The sequence below is a fragment of the Spodoptera frugiperda genome, chromosome 3 (assembly GCF_023101765.2).
Source record: "Spodoptera frugiperda isolate SF20-4 chromosome 3, AGI-APGP_CSIRO_Sfru_2.0, whole genome shotgun sequence".
Taxonomy (NCBI): Eukaryota; Metazoa; Arthropoda; class Insecta; order Lepidoptera; family Noctuidae; genus Spodoptera; species Spodoptera frugiperda.
In genome coordinates, this window is record NC_064214.1 from 98,703 (window position 1) to 119,556 (window position 20,854).

Here is a 20,854-nt window from a genome sequence, read left to right on the forward strand (position 1 = left end):
TTGACAAAAGTGATTTCAGTGTGGTTGATGGTTGTGTTTATTTCTTCACTTTATGATCCAATAATTCCTACTGATACATATAATTTACTTACATCTTAAACTCTATTACACTGTCTTTCTTCATCTAATATCTGTGTGGAATCTAAATTTTATCACGAAAAGTTTAAGTGACTGAAAAGCAGTATCCGTAAGACAAAATGAATACGCTTCCAGCCCAGCCCGTTGGGATACAGAGTACAGCAGGTGCTGTTCCCATCCGAAATGAAAAAGGTTAGTATACATTTTGATAATAAATAGTCATTATTTGTATTTGTATCAATATTGCCATTTTTTCGTTGCCGTTTTTCTTTGATGTTTCATCTTCCACATTTTTTTGTTTGCAGGAGAGATTTCTATGCAGAAGGTGAAAGTACAGAGGTACATATCGGGTAAAAAGCCAGACTATGCCCAAGGAGCATCGTCGTCAGAAGAATCTGATACTGAAGACTTTATTGAGCAACAGAAGCCAGATCGCAGGCAGCAGACCTTACCACAGATTATAAGCAAGAAGGAAGAACACCATAGTGATTCTGAGAAAGAAGTTAGTTTATTTCATTTAAATATTTCCTACCTAATGAGGCTCTTGCCTTAAGGTGAGATTACTGAAAAAAAAAACTTGCTTCTATAGCATTAAAAAGTAATTTCACTAAATAGTTAATTAACTTTGTTCATTAGGTTGATGATCCGCGTTTGCGGCGTTTAAGACAAGCAGCCCAGTCTCCTCCGAGACGAGCTGAGCACAAGCCAGAGATCATTGATGCAGAGCCTGAGGAGGAGCATGAAAGTAGTGTTGAAGAATTCAAGGACAGTTCTGAGAGTGAGGATGAACTTGATGAAGAAGAGATTGAGAGACGCCGACAGGCTCTCAAAGCTAAACTTGCTGCCAGGTACATAAATTAAATGTTTGCCTTTAATTTTAGTTTCAAGAAGGAAGTAAATAGGTTCCTTAATGGTTGGCAAAGCACATTAAATGCCCCAAGTGTTGCAAGTGTTCATAGGCCACGGTAACCACTCACCATCAGGTAGGCCGTGTGCTTTCTTACCACAGTCTTGGTATAAAAGAAATACAATTTGTTTGGCAATACAAAGTTTTAAAATCTGTATTAAGCTTTAATTTAATAACAAGTTAAAGTGCACAAAAATATTGTCTTAGAATAATATCAGGAGATAAAGACTAGAATTCTAAGACTTTAACTCTGTTACCTTTTATTACTGTTATTCATTATTGATTTGCATTTAAAGGGAAGCTGAGAAGGAGGTACTTGGTAGAGATGATGATGAGGAGATGTTGGATGGAGATAAGGAAGAGAGTGGCTCATCAGACACTGAGTACACAGACAGTGAGGAAGATACAGGTAAAGTGATTACAATTATAATAATGATGTTGAAATCACTGACATTTTTTAAATCATTTACAGTCAGTTGCAGAAAACTGTCTTTAAATTCGACATTAGTTAATCCGTCATTATCGCTAATATTCCATTAAATTTAAAGACGTTGCACAAAACTGTTGCGGGTCCCTTTAATGGGACTTTAACTAAAGACGACATTAAAAAGTGTTGCAAGTTAAAACACATATTTTGAATGAACTGATTACGTAGTATTTGTATACTCTCTGGAACTGATTGAATGTAAATTGTCATTAAGGATGGAAGGAAGCGAATCCCGCTTCGAAAGAAACCGATTTTTTAAAATGACGATTTATCGATTGTGTTTGGATTTATTTCATGTAGTTAAAGGACACTATAAAAATCAATACAATACCATTTGTTACTACTTAGTTACTTGTAAATTAAGACTCAGTTATGAGTTTTTTCAGAGCTAATTACATTATTTACGTAATAGCTATATCTATATTTTGTATTTGATTAAATATCTCTATATTTGACAGATTAAGCATATGTGTTAATTTAATTAGCTACTATTAAATGTTTTTTGTAGTATCTTAATAGTGGAATACATATAAATATCAAATCTTATTCTAATTCACTGACCGATTCAATTATGTGTTCCGATTTAAAATAGGTATCAACCTTTTTGGTTCGCGGGAAGAAATTCCTAGATCGCCAGCCCTAGTTGTCAATATTGACATCATGAGCGTTTCTGTCATCTCTGTATTTAGGAAAAATCCAATTTTTTACGATAAAAATATTATCAATTGCTTTAATGTGGTGTTGAATTATCTTTCATTGGTATCGTAACAGCGTTTGTAAGAGAGAAGATTTAACGTAGCTTCCAGGTGTTTGTTATTGTTGTGATTAATTGAGAATTGGACTCGTCTCGAGTTTTCCTTTTGTAGAAAGAATTTTCAGCATTATTCATTAACCATGGTATCTGGTGCAATACAGGCTGGTTCAGGCAGTATGCATCGCCCTTGTACTAACTTTTTAAGCAAAGAATTAACCAAAGAATGGTATAATATTGCACCCACAGAGGAAGTACGAATTGCCCCCATGTAATGACGGTATGGTATTTTAGTAAAATAAATATCTAATAAAATAAATTAATTTAAAACAAGATTAGTCGTTTTATTTATTCTTAAAAATATACAAGGTATATACATCTATTAATACACCTATTCCCCTAGCATGATATGGAAATACCGAATGTTATTTCAAGATGCGAGAAGATTAAATGAAATTCATAACATTTCAGGAATTACAATTTATTTTTACAGAACTATTATAAACCAACAATCCGTCTCATCGACCAGTATTCGAATTAATTATTTTCCGCCATTTTTAGGGTTCCGTAGCCAATGGCAAAAAACGGAACCCTTATAGATTCGTCATGTTTGTCTGTCTGTCTGTCCATCCGTATGTCACAGCCATTTATTTCCGAAACTGTTGGGCCTACATAGTTGAAACTCTGTAGGTTGATGTATTTCGATAACCGCTATTCGAATTTTGAATAAAAATTATTAAATTTAAAAATTAAAGGGTTTTTACATCCATACATGGAACTGATTCAAAAAAATTTTTTTTCAGCTAACATACCCGTGATGGGTGTCTATGGATATGTCTTTTTTAAAGTAATGTCTTTAAAAAAGACATATCCATAGACACCCATCCAAAAGGTTCCCAAAACCATTTTTCGTCAAAATCAACCGTTTGAAAGTTAGACGCTTCCAAAGAGGAAAAATGAGTGCCCCCCCCCTCTAACTTTTAAAATAAGAGAGTGAAAAAACAAAAAAAAAATATATGGTGTAGATTTCAATAGAAACTAACAACGAAAATTGGTTTGAACGAGATATCAAAAACCGTAAATATAATTTTGTCGTTCATACAAACACTATGTAAAACCAAGTTATTTTGTAACTTTTATAATATGTCATCTACTTGCTGTTACGGAACCCTTCATGGGCGAGTCCGACTCGCACTTGGCCGGTTTTTAAATATATCATTTGACGTTCCATGTCAGCTAACATTTATTTTAAACAGTTTATGTAGTCTATGAAATGACGAAAAAGGTTTAATATGAAATGACGAAAAAGGTTTAATATATTTATTCCTATGAGAGATGAAAATTTCGGAATGTTTCTGAAACTTTGGAAGTTTTCCAGGTAAAATTCCGGAATTATTCTGGAAAGTTTCCAAAACAAGGGAATTTTGGAAGTTATCAAAAATATAATATTCTTGAAAAAAAGCAACGTTTTTTTATTTTAGGTAACCACAATGACTTGAAATGCATAATAGATGCAATCTTTGTTAAATACGAAATAATTTAAGGAACGTAAAGTAATAAAAATACTAATTAAATAATCGAAACATTAATTTAAGTTTTTATCATTAGTGATTCTGCTAAAATCTAATTCAATGAATCTTGTGTAGGATCAATTCCCTCTGAATTCTCTGATTCTGACACATTAAAATTAGATAAGCTTGCTTCTGGCTCTTGGAAGCTAATTTCTTCTATATCTTCATCAATTTCTTCTTCCTCTAAATCACTGATATATTCCTCCTCCTTATCAGCAAAATAAACATTTTCGTTTGGGTTATCGGATAACAATCTTATATTGGCTCGCACTGTAATCAGCTTCTGCAGTCTTTCAGTTGTAATTCTATTTCTACAACGAGTCAGTGTATTTCCAAAAAGGGACCAATTTCGTTCGGTAGACGCTGAAGATGGAGGTATAGATAACAATTTTCTGGCAACGGATGATAGAATTTGGCAGTTACAGAGACCTCTCCACCAAGTTCTTGGTTCAATATGATCAACAGTAGTCCAAATACCAGTTTGACTGTAAAAACCACTTTTTGCGCGGTATTCAGCTAAGTTTGCCATGATCTTAGCAGTATTTTTTTGAAGTATTCCGGCGTATTGGTTAATGAATTCTTGCCCTTTCGCAACTTTTTCAGGTGTCAGCTTAAGCCCTCTAAATCTGGGGTCTAAAATGTTGGCCGCAAAATGAATGGGCTTCTCAACGAAATGCTGCCTTTTCCCAATAGCTCCAATAATGTACCGTTCCTCTTCTTCTGTTACGACTTCGCAAGTACTTAGAGCGCTAGACATAATTTCTTTAACATAATCAAGCATTTGGGGTACTTCAGATATAACTGCAGCGTCTGATTCTAGTTTAGTAGTTGCCACAAGGATGGGCTTTAAGATATTGTGGTATGCATTGACCTTGATCCAAATGTCTTCCGTAAGCACATGTTGCTTAATTTCCCGATTAATGCTTAAATCTTGACAAATCATTGTCGCTTCGAGAGCCTCTCGGTTACTAAGAAAGGATTCCATCATTATTACAAAACCTCCCCATCGTGTTGGGCTTGGTAACTTTAAAGTCTTCGAATTATTTTCATATTTTTCTTTTTGCATCTTTTCAAAATACGCTGATTCTACGTGCCTCTTTTTTATGTATTTTATGATTTTAGTAATCAAATCACAGCATGCTTTAAAGTTTTCAAGCTTCATGATATCCTTTAAGAGCAAACTTAAAGTGTGTGATGCACAACCTATCGCGAAGACGTGCATATACTCGGTCTCGATCATTCTCCACGTGGCTTTCATACTATTCGTATTGTCAGTCACAAGTGCTACAAATTTAGATGGACCAATTTCATCAATAATAGTTTTTAATTGTGTAAATAAATACGTTGCAGTCTCGCGATTTGTACCAGGGTATACACACTTGTAAAAAAATGGCTTTGGGGTCGTTATTATAAAATTAACGGTACCCTTACCATTTATGTCTGTCCAGCCGTCCATCACAATTGTCAGGGCTTCTGCTTGATTAATGATATCAGATGTTTCTTTTTGCACGCGTTCATATTCAGCATTTAACAGACTATTGCTTATCATGTACCTTGTAGGGACTGAGTAAGCTGGATTCAAAGCATTTATTGCCTTTTGCCACAAACTGGATTCTAAAATATTTAATGGCGTACCAGTAGCATAAATTGCACGAGCAAAACTAAGATCTATTTCTCTTTTTTGATTTGGCGTAATTGAATTTTGTGGTTGTTCATTTGACTCATGAGAAGAAGCTAATGACTGTAATGAGTTTTCTCTTCCTAAAGGACTCGGCGTAGATATAGGAATTGTGGACAAAACATGCTGGAACTGTGTTGATGTTGAACTACCCACAGAAGATGGTGATATTTCAATGGGCTTGTCTTGTAAAATTGTTTTAATATCTTCCGGACACTGTTTACAAGCACTCAAACAATGATTTTTTAACTTTGTTGCATTGGTTCCAAAATGTTTTCGACAAAAATTGCACCTAGCGGTTTTTTTGCCATCCGTATTTATCAATTCAAAATAATCCCAAACCTTTCCGGTTTTCCGAGGCATTTTTACAGTTCATTTATTTAATTAAACTTGCACTTGTGGCGACACATTGACAAGTAACAAGTGACAGATGACAGAAGTCGCACATAGACTATCGACGAGCAAATCAATGGATGACGTCACAAATATCCTGCATCGCACATATGAAGTTTGCATGCGAATTAACACGGATAGAAAATCCCAACGAACAACAGTTGGGCAGAAAGCCCGCCAGGCTGATCACCTCGCCTGGTCGGAGGATCCTCCTTTTCTTAGGGAACTTTACTCTCTGTTCCCTAAACACTTATTATTACACACTGCACTGCTATACTATATATAACAGAAAAAAGCAAGACTCTGCCCTTACAAACAAAACGATCCAGCAATGACGCAGGCGCGCGGCTTCGAGTGACGTATGAGCAATACTAGCGGGACGACGTATCTCGGCGGCCGGCGCAGTGGCACTCACCTCCCCCCGCCAAAATATTGTCCCCCGCCCGCGAACAAGTTAGTACTTGCGCTTGCTCTCTGAATGTATTTCCGCAACTATTTTATATTTCTATTAGTACCTACTCCATTTATAATAATAAAATTAAAAAAGGGAAATAATGCTATAATTCAGTGATATTATAATATTTTTTATAAACTTCCAAAACTTCCGGAAGCTATGGAATTTTTCAGGAATCTTTCCTTATAGATGGAAACTTTCCTGGGAGTTTTCATCTCTATATGAATAGTACTCAGTAATTAAATACTATTATATTATAATTACATCCTACATTATATCTGTCTGGTGTTGCTAGTGGTTGTTAACACTAAGGAAGGCCTATGTTTGGCAGGAAGCTGATCTTCGGCAGATCCAGTAGCGAAGAATCTCAAACATATCAATAACTATGTGAGGCCATCGATGGCTCTATTTCTTCGAGTTTGTTTGTAAATTGAGTATCTCGCAAATGTGTAAAGCTTTAGAAATCCTGTATCTCACACGAAACTCTTCTCCGTCATGTTTTTCAAATAAATTTATCCTATCTGGAATTACACGACGTCGTCGTGGAAGGAGCGGATAAAGATGAAAGGGACAAAATAATACTGTAATAAAGTAAAAAAATATTACTAGCACTATTTACAAAAGAATTGAGAGTTTAATAACAAGTTTAATGGATGTTTGACTAGCCATTAAAAATTATAACCCCAAACTGTCAATTTAATGCTCCTTTAGCGCTAATGACGTTTTGTGCAACGTAAAAAATAGGCTAAAGTCCCGATTTGACGTTTCTTTAATTAAAGTTAATCCGGCATTAAAATGAGATAGAAATACTTCTTTGTGCAACACTTTAAAGCTTCATTAATATTTAAAGTCACTTTAAAAATTTAATGATCGTTCCTGCAACTGACTGTTAGTTAATTAATTAGGTTGCCCTATTTGATTCCGGTTGTCGGGCAAAGTAGTAGGTACTGGTCTTTTTTCGGTTTTTCGAAAATTTCTCAGTGGTATCTGGGATTGTGTCCCGTATATAGCCATAGGCTCATTCTCTATTACATGGGACTTACAATATCATAAATATCAATAAAAAATGTTGTGCTATATTTTAATTTTGATTCAACACTATTTCTAACTACAATAATTATTTTCTCAGGTCCTCGCGTGAAACCCGTTTTCGTAAGGGCCTCAGACAGAATGACAGTGCAAGAGAGAGAACGGAAAATAAAACAGCAGAAGAAAGAAGAAGCAGAAGCTAGGAAAGAAAAAGAAGAAAGGAGAAGAGAGGCTCTGAAACTGGTTGAAGAGACCATAAGGTCTGAGCAGAGGGCTACACAGGTTGGTTGAATAATTATGTACTAGCTCCTTTAAATTCTGCACAGTTTAAGTTACTGCTTAGCACTTAGTTCTCTTCAGGGTGTCTTTTAACTTTACTCTTATTAAGTGAAAGAGAGCCATGCTTTGGCACGAATGGGCCAGCTCGAAAAGAGTGATACCAGGGACTCACAGACCGACGTGTAGCAACGCTTACGTTGTGTTTTGTTGTGTGTGTGAGGCTACCGGAGGCCTAATTAACCTCCTTCCCAATCCCTGATTCCATAACCGTTAAATTCCTAATCCCCAAAAGGCCGGGAACGCACTCATTACGCGTTTCGGATGTCCATGGGCGACGGTGATTGCTTACCATCAAGTGATCCGTCTGCTCCTTTACAATAAAAAAAAATACCATTTGTATTCCAGGGTGAACATAAAGAAGGTAACATCAACGACGTATGCACCGATGACGAGAACGATGAACTCGAGTATGAAGCGTGGAAGTTACGTGAAATGAAGCGCATCAAACGTGACAAGGAAGAGAGAGAAGCGTAAGTAACCTTTAATCATGTCTTACGCCCATTTTCATCAAAGAGTTTTAGGTGCTCCCTAAAGCTAAGTAACTCTTGAGAGTGCTGTTGCCTTGTTTCCGTAAAATATGTAGTTTTTTTTTGAGGGTGGAAAGTCATCCAATGACTTCTCCCGTATTGGGTGAGGTTGGAGGGAGTGTCAGACTCCTACCGACTAAAAACCACCCCGTTTTTTCTTCTGCTTTGAGCCGGAGCCCGGAGTTGGAACTAAAGAGGCAGACAAAATGTATTCTATTCTCCAATCACTAAGCGACAAATAATATAATTCCTAACATCTTTTATTGTTTTAATTTTAGTGTGGAGAAGGAACTATTGGCTATCGAGCGTATGCGTAACATGACTGAAGAGGAACGCCGCGTGGAACAACGCCTCAATCCCAAACTCGTCACCAACAAGTCTGTCAAGGGCAAATACAAGTTCCTACAGAAATATTACCACAGGTATACTATTTTATTTTAATTGTAATATCAGTATTCTTTACCCTTAGTACGAGTTGGCTTTATGTTGAACGAAAACAAAACGCGTTCGGCGCTCTGATTGGTTGGTTCATTTGCGTCGACCAATCAGACCGCCGATAACCTCTCGATTTGTTTTCATTCAACGTAAAGCTAACTTTATTATAATAAGTTAACTTCTTATAAGTAGGATTGTAACCAGCGGTTTAGATTTATTATATAGGTACTTAAATTAATATTTGATTAAAATTGCAGGGGTGCCTTCTACTTGGACAAAGAAGACGAAGTGTTCAAACAAGACTTCTCTGGTCCAACTTTGGACGATCACTTTGATAAGACTGTTTTGCCTAAGGTAAGTTCTACCTTTATTCTTGTATAAATAACAACTTTATTGCGTCAACTCTAAAATTGAAATTGGCTCAACATTATTTCTCTTACAGGTAATGCAAGTAAAGAAATTCGGTCGATCGGGACGTACGAAATATACACATCTGGTGGACCAAGATACAACGGAGTTTGATTCAGCTTGGAGCAACGAAGGCGCAGCGGCTAGACTGGCCAACTTCAGAGGAGGCATGAAGCAAGTTTTTGACAAACCGTCCGCTAAGAGGAAGCATAATGTCTGATAATTATATACTTTATCACTGTACAGTTGAAGAGAATAAATAGGTAATAAAATAATGGCGGATTTAGTGGACACGAGGTCTGTAGCAAATTTTATCGAGACATGGTCCTATTCGTGGGCTCCCTTTCGTGCAGGTTATTTTTCTGCGCGGACCTCTTTCAAGAATGGCCTTTAGCTATAGGTCTTGTGTTATACGTGGTCTTGAAGGCAACAAACTTAAAGGATTGTGTTCTAAAAGTACTGAATATTAGATTTTTATAAGCTCAGCAATAAATATAAAGTTGAATAATGACGAATGGTACCAGAAAACTTGCCATAAAATTTAGCAATGCTAGTTTTGATTGGGTAAAAAGAAATCACCTACATACGTAGACGCCAGCAGATTGCCCTGTTCTAATAATAGATTTTCTATTTTATGAGTTTGTTATTGTGTCGAAAATCTAATGACTTTGTTGGGGTCTGTGCTAGATAACTGGAGCTATGCCTTATCTATTTTTACCGATCATTTGACTGTACAAAAGTGTTGTGTGTGTTGTCTGTTATTACGATGACGATTGTAAATATTATTAGGTTAATGAAATCTTAGCTTAAGTTTCAAAAATAAATAGTGGAAAATTGACACTTTTGTATTATTTTGCACTGTATAGTGTACCTATGTATTTTTTATATCCCAATATCCATAATCCAGAAAAATAAAGCAGTTGGTTATAAATTCGGAAAAATCAAAATACGGATTTGGAAAATCGATAAAGAACCTACCTACTAGTTACCTATCTATTAGAAAGAAAGAAAGAAAACAGTTTATTGTTACCGTATTGCAGGCAAAACAAGAAAATAATTTTAATAATTAATAATCAACACGAAGCAAAAAGGCCAGTGCTCAGCACAAGAATATTCAGTGGTGATTAGGTAACTATAACTTATAAGTCATAAGTAATAAATTAATTAAAAAGTCACGGTTTACTCTCGTACATTAATGGAGAAACTCTCTACTAGTTTCGAGTCACACAGGGACTCTTTATCAGGAGCAGCGTGCGCAGATGCGGTGACGTCGCGCAGCCTACTGATATACGTGAGTAAACCGTGATTTTTTTAGTTAATTTAGTATGTCTCACGATAGTGTTCAAGTAGCTGTGTAGATTCTAAACATGAACCCAGTATGCATCAACCAAGTCTCACGACTTGGAACCGGTTTAGCAAGGAACTTCTATCGTTACTAACTTTTATATAACGCGCAAACGAGACGACATTGGCTGGAGATTTAAACTTGATTTATGTCTTTTGGTCTTACGGCTAACGTTATTTGTTTTAGTTTCTTATTTTACCGCATAAAGTTCGTTATTACCTCCAGTTTAATTAGGCACCGAGATCGCCATTTTGGGAATTAAAAACTATCTGAAGTTTTTACGTTTAACGCACGTGTTTCTTTTAGAGGGCACGTACGTACCTACCTACTTACCTAAATAAGTATACACACGTAGAGTGTAGGCAAGTAATTGAGTAGGTATATGCTTACAATTGTGTAGTAGCTTATGATAGTTAATTTAATTATTTTGTTAAGTACCTACCTACAAAAATCACTCGAAACCACCTACTCATATCTAGTTCCGAAGATTGGGAATAGCGATCAAAGTGACGAATGCTCTATCTTTCACTTAAAGTTAAAAGTGAAATAAAAGATAACTTAATCTTAAAATACAAGTGTATTAAATCACTAAATTATCAAATAGAAATTAAAGCTATCAAAATAATTAGTTCACATACAACCGCATAGAGAAAAACATTACCTAAAAATATGGAGAATTCGTCCTACATATTACATTTATCGGGTCCCGGTAGTTTTATGGTTTGGTAGTGGTCCGGATCTGGTTGCGGACCGCTGCGGGATGCGGAGCCGCGAGTCAGTAACCACACTCGTCCATATTCCGGTGCATGTCTACCGAAGTAACTGTCGTGGAGACGCCATCCGTATTCCCAGCCAGTAGTTTCAAGAAAATAATACTTCTCTTCAGGAGCCATCTTATTCCTTTCCCTTAAGTAAACTTCTCGACCAAAGTTCGGAAGACCTTTGTAGATAAGCCTGCTATGCTTCGGATTAACAGGCCGCATTTTGGGGTCTGGTTTGAGGTCAGTATCGGGTCGGACGACGGTCGGATCCTTTTCAGGATCTGCCAGCCCAACGTCAACAATCGAATGCCCCTTCCTCATGTCTTTTATACCTGGTATATAAGCTGCGTCGCGGAGTGGTATCTTTCTCTTGTTCCTCGCACCAGATATATTATCTCTTGTTATAGTTGGTAAACCTCCGGCCATTGTTTCTTTCAAAACATCCTCGACCCTATATCCTCTTTCTTCTCGGGTTAGAGTAGCAGCCTTTTGCAACTTGTCGCTATAAAGGTTATTCCATCTCATACGAAGACGGGCGGTCTTCTCGTAATTTTCTATGAAGAATTTGATTTTCTCAGGATTGGTCATATCGATAGGAGGCATTTTGATGTTTTAGGTAAATTATTAAAAGTTGCGAAAGTAAAATTATAAAATCTTGCAAACAATCTTTTCAAAAGTGGTTTTAAAAGTTAATCAATGTCAAAAACTTGTGTGACCAAAGAGTATTTAAAGTTTTACTTGTATTCACGATTCAAGAAGGTCGGGTCGGTTGCTTGTAATTCAAAAACAATATTATTGTAACCAAAACAAAAAAAATAGTTATTATTGTTTGTCTAAAATCTACTCTAATCGAAACAAAAATTATATTTAAAGAGTTTATCTGTTAAGACATAAAAACAGCTATATCCTTAATTATTTTATACTTTGGGTAAATTGCTAGGGTCGCATAGTCTGTACACTACATATCTACACGGTCGTTTATGGGCTAAATAAAACTTAGAGCTCAGTGGGTGGTTGCTGGGTAGATGATAAAAGTTTCAGTCCCATTGTGACCGTTAGACGATGTTTTGTTGAAACGTGTCGTGCTCAAGGGTTTTACATTGCTGTTACTTTTTGTTCAAACCCTTAAAAGTACTACCTTGTAGCCTGTCAGGTCTAAGAATGTACCTACCTACAATGAATTATGTTTACGTAAGTAATAGAAACAAGAGCAGGTTCGGCACTCTGATTGGTTGGTTTATTCGAGCCGACCAATCGGATCGCCAAACGCGCTCTCGTTTCGATTCCTTTAAACGTGATGCAAGTATATACTAAGGGAGTATTCTGTGCTAATTGGGATAGTCCTTCAGTTGCAACATCTACTAATATTGATTGTTAATACGGTTTATAAATTATTTTTTACTAAAATATATGTTCCTGTAGGGTGACGAAAGTTCAAAATAGTTGTAGTATGTCAATAGATATTGACATACAACTATTTTGAACTGTTGTATGTCAATAGATATATCTATTGACATACAACTATTTTGAACTGTCTTTCCACGTTTTCCTATAGGAAAACGTGGAAAGACAGTTTTGTAACTGCTAAGTGAAAGAAAAAATATTTTTTTTGCCACAAGATCTTTATTGAATTATCTACAATCTGCAATTGATCCGTGATTTGCCACTCTTGTAATATTGTAAGTTTTGAAAGGATTTCCACCTAAGCGTTGCAAGTGAAATATTTTTAAAAGTATTGTTAAAATCCACTACAGCGTATATACTGAGCATCCTTTGGCTGTAAGGCTTCTGGTGGGTCTGGGTGTGCTCCAGAACGCCCTACTAGCTCATGGGTAAATACGCTATAACGGTTATGCTTTGGTGGAACCCTTTTTAATTTATTTTCATTAAGTTTCCATCCATACGTGTTGCTTGTTGTCACACAAGAAGTGTATTTGTCTTCTGGTAACTTGCGATGTCTCGTCTTAAGGTACGCGTTGCGTCCACCACCGGCCGCTAATTCCCTGGTAAGAATGCTAGAGTCTTCTGGGTCGACAGGTTTCATAATCGGAACATCTTCGCTTTTCTCAAAGAATCCGTGCAATATGGTTCTTTCAGCTTCTTGCATGGAGAGCTTCCTTCGATAGCGTCTGCTAATATTGTTTTGCTCACTTAACATATTAACATCAGCCTCCATTCTCTTCTTAGCTACTTGCTCACTAGTATAATGCTTGCAATTCTCAACCTTCGGTGCATTCTTAATTATCTTCTCTTTATTTTTAAGGAACCACTGCATACATTTCAAGTTTTCCTGATCCTGTCTTTCTATTAAAAACTTTTGTATCATTGGATTCGAGTAGTCTAGTGGCATTTTGATATCAGGTAAAAAGAGTAAAATGTATAAAAAATAATAGTTATATAAAATGTGTATACACAATAAAATCAAAACATCAATAATGTCATTGTCAATATGTAATGAGAATGTCATAGCCATGCCATAGCTACTATGGAAAAAACTCCAATCATTTCGTCTATGCCGTTACCTAGTAAGAAATAGTATTTATTAAGGTAAATAATAGTAGCTTGAGTCACATATTAATAAATGTAATCCAATAGTACTTTGCACGATTTGAACCTTATTCGTTGCAGTGTTGTGCTTGCGACCTTGCGACCATATCCTATAGAGGGCACACGCTAATTTTAAAAATAACGATTTAGGCATTGCTATTGCTAGTAGGTAAATTAATGGGAATTTATAAAAAATATTCAATCTCAATATTTGTTTGTAGGTCTGTATCTTCTAAATGTGATAAGCTTTTGAAATTAACATAAAAATCTGCGTTTGTATAAAATGTATGTTCTATGCACAGTTAAATAGTGAAATAATTCTCGCTACAAAAACAATACCGAAAAATAATAGAAATAATTATGTAATACGATTAACAAATAAAAGTTAGGACAATAAATAAATAACAAATCACACTGAAGAATAAAATCACTCAATGTCCATACGTTAACATTTACCGGGATCCTTTCCAGGCTGTTGGTAATATGCTGGATCCGGGGCAGGTCCTGTGCGGCTTACTTCGCGAGCCAGGCGCCACACACGCCCGTGTAGCGGCCCTCTTGATTTCTGATAACTGTCTTTCATCCTCCAGCCATACACCCAAGAACTGGTTTCAGCAAAGTAATATCTATCTTCAGGAGCCTGTGCTTTACATCTCTTCTTCAAATAAACTTCACGACCATAGTAGGGACGGCCCATGTATAATATCTTCTTTTGTTTTGGATTCACAGGTCTCATGATCGGGTCGATTGATAGATCTGTGTCTGGTCGTGCTAGTTTAGGATCATCTGTAGCTTTACCGAGCTCAACGTCGACGATAGAGTGTCCTTTTCGTAGGCTCTCAATGCCAGGTATTTTACCGTCTATCTTGTGCTTTAGTCGTTTGTTCCTAGCGTCCGTTATATTATCTCTTTGCAATCCAGCTAAGCCTAGTTCCATGGTCGCTTTGGTAACATCTACGTCTCGATAACCCTTTTCTTCTCGATCGAGATTCGCAGCGGAATTCAACTTATCAGCATTAAGGATGTTCCATCTCATCCGCAATCGTGCTGTTTTTTCATAAGTTTCAACTAAGAACTTTATCATTTGGGGATTATTTATGTCAACTAGAGGCATTGTGTGAATATAAAATAAATTACTTAACAAAAATAAATACAATTCAACAATAGCAAAATGTCTGATAGACGAATGAAAACTTCAATAAAGAAGAGAACAGACAAAACATTGATACCTCAAATCAAAAAGAGTACCGAAACAGGACAAGCAAATAGGTTTTACAACTTACTGTGAAATATCTATCGTAACAAATTGAAACAGCAACATTTGTGAATGGCACTATGATAATTTGATAAATTAAGAAAACCTTATAGCCATAGCTAGCATTGACAGAGAAGACACTTGCATGGAATCGCAAGTGTTTTTTTTACTACGTGTTTACTAAAACGTTCAAATTGTACCTACTTAAGTCTTAGGTATTTACTTTCTATTATATGCTGATAAATATGATTATAGGCAAAAGTAAATAACGCAAAATATAACGGAAAAGGATTTATAATCCACCTCTTGATCGAAGTGTGTTTATTTAATCTATGGTACAATGACATCCATTTGCCGATTGTTGTATTTGTTTGATCTAAACATATAAATGAGATAGTGATAAGTATGTCTATAATAGTCGACTGATAAGAAAGATGAGATTTTTATTACATAAGAGTAAATTCCTTGTATACTAATTAATACGTAATTCATAAAAAATGGCGACTCGTTTGTTTGGTGACCCTGCACTGATAAATTTTTATGGTGATATGATTGAAAAAGAAAAAGTTTGCCGCACACGTTGGTTTGAGAAGAATCCACAGCGTATACAGTCCGCAATTACTTTGAACAGGGAAGTCAAAAATTACTCTGCTACTGATGTTCAAAGGTGTCGTATAGATGGTAGTATGGGGATTTTAGCGAAGTACCATAATACGAGCTTTCAAACTCGGTACAAATTACCCCCTCGAGACATTGATCTGGTAAAGCTAGACAACATCAAAGAAAGTGTACCATGCATGAAGCCAGTACCAGAAGAAATAAAGAAATTATTGCACACCGATCAAAGGACGATTTACTTAAAAAGGCGTTATACTGAACCTCCAGTTAAAAGGTACAACTTCATAGAGTGTACCAGTTGGTTACATGGATGGCAAATTGATCCAAGCAATTTGAAGGGTTCGGCTTACGGAAGAAGATACTCTTATGTCAAAGGTTTGGGGCCTCAAGCGGACCCGCCACATTACCGGGACTGTAAGGATATCTCCAATTTATGCATATAGTATACGTAGTACGCCAAAGTGGAGAAAGATTGATTGCATTTAGGTACTTAATGTAAGAAAAGAGTTTATAATTTAGTTATAATTTTATTTAGTTTCTATTAAGACGAAGATTGTCTTCATTACTTTAAGTTTCACAATACATTCTAACTTAGGCTACGTGTATACCATTTATAAACACATCTGTGGTTTTCTTTATTGATTCGTTCGTTCACCATTTTAATACTCATTCGTTACTTATGCCCTTGAAGAGCTGACCGATATTGGTGATAATACTTCATCCAGTTGCCCTTTCTTCTGTTAATTTATCAGCGGGTAGTGGGAAATGAACTGGCGTGCCATCGCCTAATCTATTAGCCATTGAGTTAATAACTTCTGCGCTCGCTTCCCGCAAGTCGTACGCCCATCCTATTTTCTCGAAAAATCTTATGAAAGTAGTGGCGAAGTTGAGTACGTCGAAGTGTTCAGCTGCTTTGTAGTCAAAGGGGAAAGCGTGGTGGTAATTATGCCAACCTTCACCAAGTGTACACGTCGCCACGAAGCGATTCTCTGCAGGAACTATATTTCTGTAAACAACATGCAAATATTGGCATATAGGTATCTGCTCGGCAGTAGATTGTGTTACAAAATCAAAACGGGACGATACTTCAATGATAGGATGGCTGTTACTTAAGTAAGTTGTCAACAAGAGCCTGGAAGATGGCAGATATTGGAAGTTTGTAATTTTAAAGGAAATTGAGTAACAATATTATGGTAAGAAATTGGCGATGTTTACGAAGACAAGAGTTTAATTATACAGCAACAACGCTGTGTAGATGATAAACACCTTTATAATTATACTTAGTAGAGTACCTACATATTGTTTATCATTTAGTTAACATCAATATGAAGTTATTTTAATTAAAGTTAGGTAGGTACATGTTTTTATCTCTGAACATTTTATACATGTGCCTAACGGAAAATTAAATGAAGATACTTCTTTTGTAAGTTTTTGAGAGTGGTAAGTATATGGAAGAAAAATATTATCATCAATATTGGTTGAAAAGAACTAAAAATGAAGCTCAGTAGTATGGAATTTTAAAGGACTGTGTCTATATTGTAGCGGATACAAGCAGACTGATGATGTTTTTCCTCTATGTAAGACTGTGGGCCTCCTCTACATAACAATATTTGCTATAATCTCCACGTTTAGCAGGCCTAAGCATTAGAGATCGCAGTAAAAGGCCCAGAGAGTACTCCAACGGGATTTATAAAACCGTATTCTTTAAAAATAACTCACTTGTTGTACGGTTTATATCCATAAGCATGTGCGAGGCTGTTGACAGTGAGTTCGCTGTGGAACATGCCGAGAAACCTGATGAAGCACTGCCAAGCTACAGCGCACTTCCAATCTTCATTCCACAGCCACACTCCAAGCATTGTTGGTAGGATATAGCAGAATACCAGTTTGAGCATGTTGAAGTTTCTGGAAATAACAATTTCATTTATTTTGTCGTTCTACTCTGGAATTTTTTTCTCTTTTGTAGGTGAAAGATGGCAGTAATAATAATTTGTCGATCATATAAAGAAGAATTACGCGAAAAAGGTAATAGAAAGCAAATTCGACCTTATAACCAAACTGCAAAGATTTTAAGTCGCCTGTTACCAACCCAACAAATTAAGACTTTTACAATTAAAAAAAACTTATTTACATAGTAGCGTAGTTGCATTCGTTAAAAGTTTTATAATAATTCAACCCATAAGATAGATGTTTCTCATATCACGTAAATATTTGCAATTTCACGACACTGTAATTATAGAGATTATTACGAATAACATATCAGGCATTTATAGTTTCCGTGTCTGCATTGGACGTTTTTAAGTTGAAAATATGAATACTACTTTGACCGACTTAGAAATCAGGGCCACGACCGAAGTACATACGAACTTGAAAGGAAACTAGGGCAGCAAACATTTAGTTATAACAGATATTGAAATATTCACGATTTCAAAATAATGTTCCTATGTAACATGTTATTATATTGGTTTAGTTTCCGATTCTATATTCAGTTTTTAATTGTCTTAAATCAATTATTTACTCTGGAATGAGAACAAGTTTTGTAGACAGTTTGTTTTAATACTTCTAATACTCGTAAATACTTAGTTAATGTAAGTGGGGTTATTTAAATTATTAATGTGTTTCAAAGTGTAACAGTTGGTAATAATTTATTACCATTTAATACCAGTCTGGCTTGATTTTGTGTAAGTTTATTCCACGAGTTAATCAAAATCGTAATCCATAATTTTTAGTTTAAAATATCGTACTCAGAGTCATTTAATGGTTACTTGACCCAGTCCATAGCTATTGTTTTCGGAACAAGTTTGTTACTAAGGAATAGTTTAAGTAATCATTATGTAACGATATGATCGCAAATTTTTCTTTGTTTTTTGGAAGTCATCCAATGACTTCTCTAGCCTTGGGCTGGGCGAGAGGGAGCGTCAGACTCTTACTGATAAAAATCCACCCCGTTCCTACTCCTGCTTTTCGAGCCGGAGCTCCGATAGCCCGCTAGGAAGTCCGCAGATCTCTAATTTCTAACAGTCTGTTTCAAATCCCATTTTTTTGTCTTTTAGAATAATATATTATGTACCTAATACCTCTTGTCTCCTTAATACGAAAATATGTGTTCCGTTACGCAGCAACAACCCAGCCATTAGATTCAGCGTACAGAAAACAAATTGTCTACGTGAGGGACGAGCATTCATGTCATGTAAAAGTATTTTATAGTTACCTTTCATAGAACTGTATTAAGGGATCATTTTCTATATCACTCATGTCCATCTGTTTCCCTCGGAGTATGACTTCACTGTTCTTCTTCATCATCAGCCAGCCGATGTGTGAGAAGAAGAGTCCGCGTTTCGCATTATGAGGATCGGCATCAGTGTCGCTGTATTTATGGTGTACTCGGTGATCACGAACCCAGTGGAGTAAGGAGTTCTGTTCAGATAATAATTAAGGTAGCATTTTGCAGAAGAATTGTAGGAAAGAAGAAAGTTCAATGTGTAAAGGGCTTTATTTCAAAGAATATAAATTTGAAAATCGAATGAAGGATTACAGGTAGGTGTAGCTTTGATGTACAACATTAATATCTTTTTTGTTTTCTCTTCATAAGATATTTTTCTTAGACGCCATACTAGGTATCTGCTTAAGATTTGTTTACGTCAGACGTGATACCGACTTAAAAATATTCCCGTGTTTCCGAATAAACAGCCACGCAAAAGCAGCTTGCGTGCTCAGTTTAAAAAGTATCTCAACATTTTTGTACAATGTTTCACGCAATTTCTCAGAGCTTCATTCATCCAGATCCCAGGTAGCTATTAGCTTAATGTTGTGTGTTTCTTTACAGCTCGTAAAAAGGCAAAAATAAAGTTAAGAGACAAAGTAAATGTTTAATTAAGCTTTGTTTACCTGTCCCGCACTTGAGAAACATAAAAGTAGAAATAGTTTGAGAGGCAGTGTTGCTTTGTAAGATTTGTGCGTCCACAGGCGGTGAGCGCCCCCAGTTATTCCGAATCCAGATGCCACGTACATAATCAACGCTGCGAACATAATTAGTTGTTTAATTAAATTGCCAGAACTTAATTGGAATGACATAAATGAAAAGTCGTATAAACTTTGAATCTGAGTACTAGAAATTATTACTTTAATAAATTCTAGTCTTGCGTAAATGAAAGTTTTTCTGTTTATCGCGTGTAGGCTATTATATGAGGTGTTATGTTCAGCCATTTAAAAAGAATACATTCCTAGAACCCTAGAATGAAAACAACTACTAATGCTATAACAGAAAAGAAAGCACGAGAACCAGAATTAAGTGCTTCAATAACTATGATTTAAGAAAGGCTTTTGTGTGATAAAATAGAAGAACTATTTTCCAAGATCTCTCTAAATAGGTTTTTTGTAAAGTAAAATACGAGGAGGCGGGTAAAGGTCAAGAAGAAATGGGTATTAGGTTCAGTGACTCATCATTACTTACCGAATACAAGCGACTGCCATTTCACAGGGAACGCGTAGTGGTAGCACCAGTACACAGCAAGCACATGATACAACGTGATGAATATAAAACTAGACCACTTTATGTCATTTTTGAAACCTAGATTCTTTTCGAAATTCTGAACTATTACACTTAATGTTATACCGCGTTTAATTCTCTTGTCTTCCATAGTTTGTCCCATTGCTAACTGCGACCGTCGGATGTCACCCGACGTGTGCTTTTGAATCATGTTTATACCAGCTTAAATAAACTTCGGCGATGTACTGGCTAAATGTAAATGTGAATTATCATGTATTCAGAGTAATAGGTAAATATAGGTACGGCTACTACATGCGCGCGTCCATCTGATTTACACTGTTTTAGGAGTCAGTGTGTAATTAATATAATGTTTCAATTATAGTAGAATTAAATCGTGACCATTCACTGTGACAGTTAATTAATGTCTTGTTTAGTAGCACATTTAATATTCGCAACTTAATTTGTTAGTTAAAATGTTAGATGTTTGTGTGTTTTTTATTACATAAATGGCGCGACTGACGAATCAGCCGATGTTGACATGTACCTAGTGTAGGCGGCTCGATGGAATCCGTTCAGTAGTTTCGGCGTGATTGACGGACAAACATCCAAACAAGCAAAATTTCACTTTTATACTATTTTAAGTGTGATTGATGGTTTAGTATTAAAAAAATGGTTGGTGTTTTGTATAATGCTTAGGAAAAAATAAAAAGAAGACGTAGTCACTCAATTATTTAGGTAAGCCACAAAACCAATCGTTTTGTTGTAAAGGTAAAAATTATGAA

General features: G+C 35.8%; 6 protein-coding genes across 6 annotated transcripts; 2 read left to right on the forward strand and 4 right to left on the reverse strand.

Annotated features, from left to right (window-relative positions):
* The first annotated feature begins 9 nt into the window (after nucleotides 1–9).
* On the forward strand, nucleotides 10–9,895 carry LOC118274187 (microfibrillar-associated protein 1). Its single transcript, XM_050707833.1, has 9 exons — nucleotides 10–270; nucleotides 384–580; nucleotides 715–926; nucleotides 1,282–1,394; nucleotides 7,449–7,630; nucleotides 8,033–8,157; nucleotides 8,493–8,636; nucleotides 8,907–9,003; nucleotides 9,092–9,895. Exons 1-9 carry the CDS (start codon nucleotides 198–200, stop codon nucleotides 9,275–9,277), a joined length of 1,329 nt encoding a protein of 442 aa, XP_050563790.1. The 5' UTR covers nucleotides 10–197; the 3' UTR covers nucleotides 9,278–9,895.
* A 1,177-nt stretch (nucleotides 9,896–11,072) lies between these two features.
* On the reverse strand, nucleotides 11,073–11,883 carry LOC126912664 (uncharacterized). The gene has a single exon (XM_050705790.1). It carries the CDS (start codon nucleotides 11,764–11,766, stop codon nucleotides 11,086–11,088), a length of 681 nt encoding a protein of 226 aa, XP_050561747.1. The 5' UTR covers nucleotides 11,767–11,883; the 3' UTR covers nucleotides 11,073–11,085.
* A 916-nt stretch (nucleotides 11,884–12,799) lies between these two features.
* Nucleotides 12,800–13,614, reverse strand: LOC126912620 (uncharacterized). Its single transcript, XM_050705629.1, has one exon. It carries the CDS (start codon nucleotides 13,511–13,513, stop codon nucleotides 12,902–12,904), a length of 612 nt encoding a protein of 203 aa, XP_050561586.1. The 5' UTR covers nucleotides 13,514–13,614; the 3' UTR covers nucleotides 12,800–12,901.
* Nucleotides 13,615–14,056: 442 nt separating this feature from the next.
* On the reverse strand, nucleotides 14,057–14,936 carry LOC126913073 (uncharacterized). Its single transcript, XM_050707829.1, has one exon. The coding sequence runs from the start codon at nucleotides 14,822–14,824 to the stop codon at nucleotides 14,156–14,158; it is 669 nt and encodes a 222-aa protein (XP_050563786.1). The 5' UTR covers nucleotides 14,825–14,936; the 3' UTR covers nucleotides 14,057–14,155.
* A 111-nt stretch (nucleotides 14,937–15,047) lies between these two features.
* Nucleotides 15,048–16,203, forward strand: LOC126913074 (uncharacterized). Its single transcript, XM_050707830.1, has one exon. It carries the CDS (start codon nucleotides 15,463–15,465, stop codon nucleotides 16,024–16,026), a length of 564 nt encoding a protein of 187 aa, XP_050563787.1. The 5' UTR covers nucleotides 15,048–15,462; the 3' UTR covers nucleotides 16,027–16,203.
* A 22-nt stretch (nucleotides 16,204–16,225) lies between these two features.
* Nucleotides 16,226–20,322, reverse strand: LOC126913072 (acyl-CoA Delta(11) desaturase-like). Its single transcript, XM_050707828.1, has 5 exons — nucleotides 20,037–20,322; nucleotides 19,472–19,602; nucleotides 18,795–19,000; nucleotides 17,303–17,488; nucleotides 16,226–16,589 (listed from the first exon to the last, which is right to left on the reverse strand). Exons 1-5 carry the CDS (start codon nucleotides 20,281–20,283, stop codon nucleotides 16,301–16,303), a joined length of 1,059 nt encoding a protein of 352 aa, XP_050563785.1. The 5' UTR covers nucleotides 20,284–20,322; the 3' UTR covers nucleotides 16,226–16,300.
* Nucleotides 20,323–20,854: the final 532 nt, after the last annotated feature.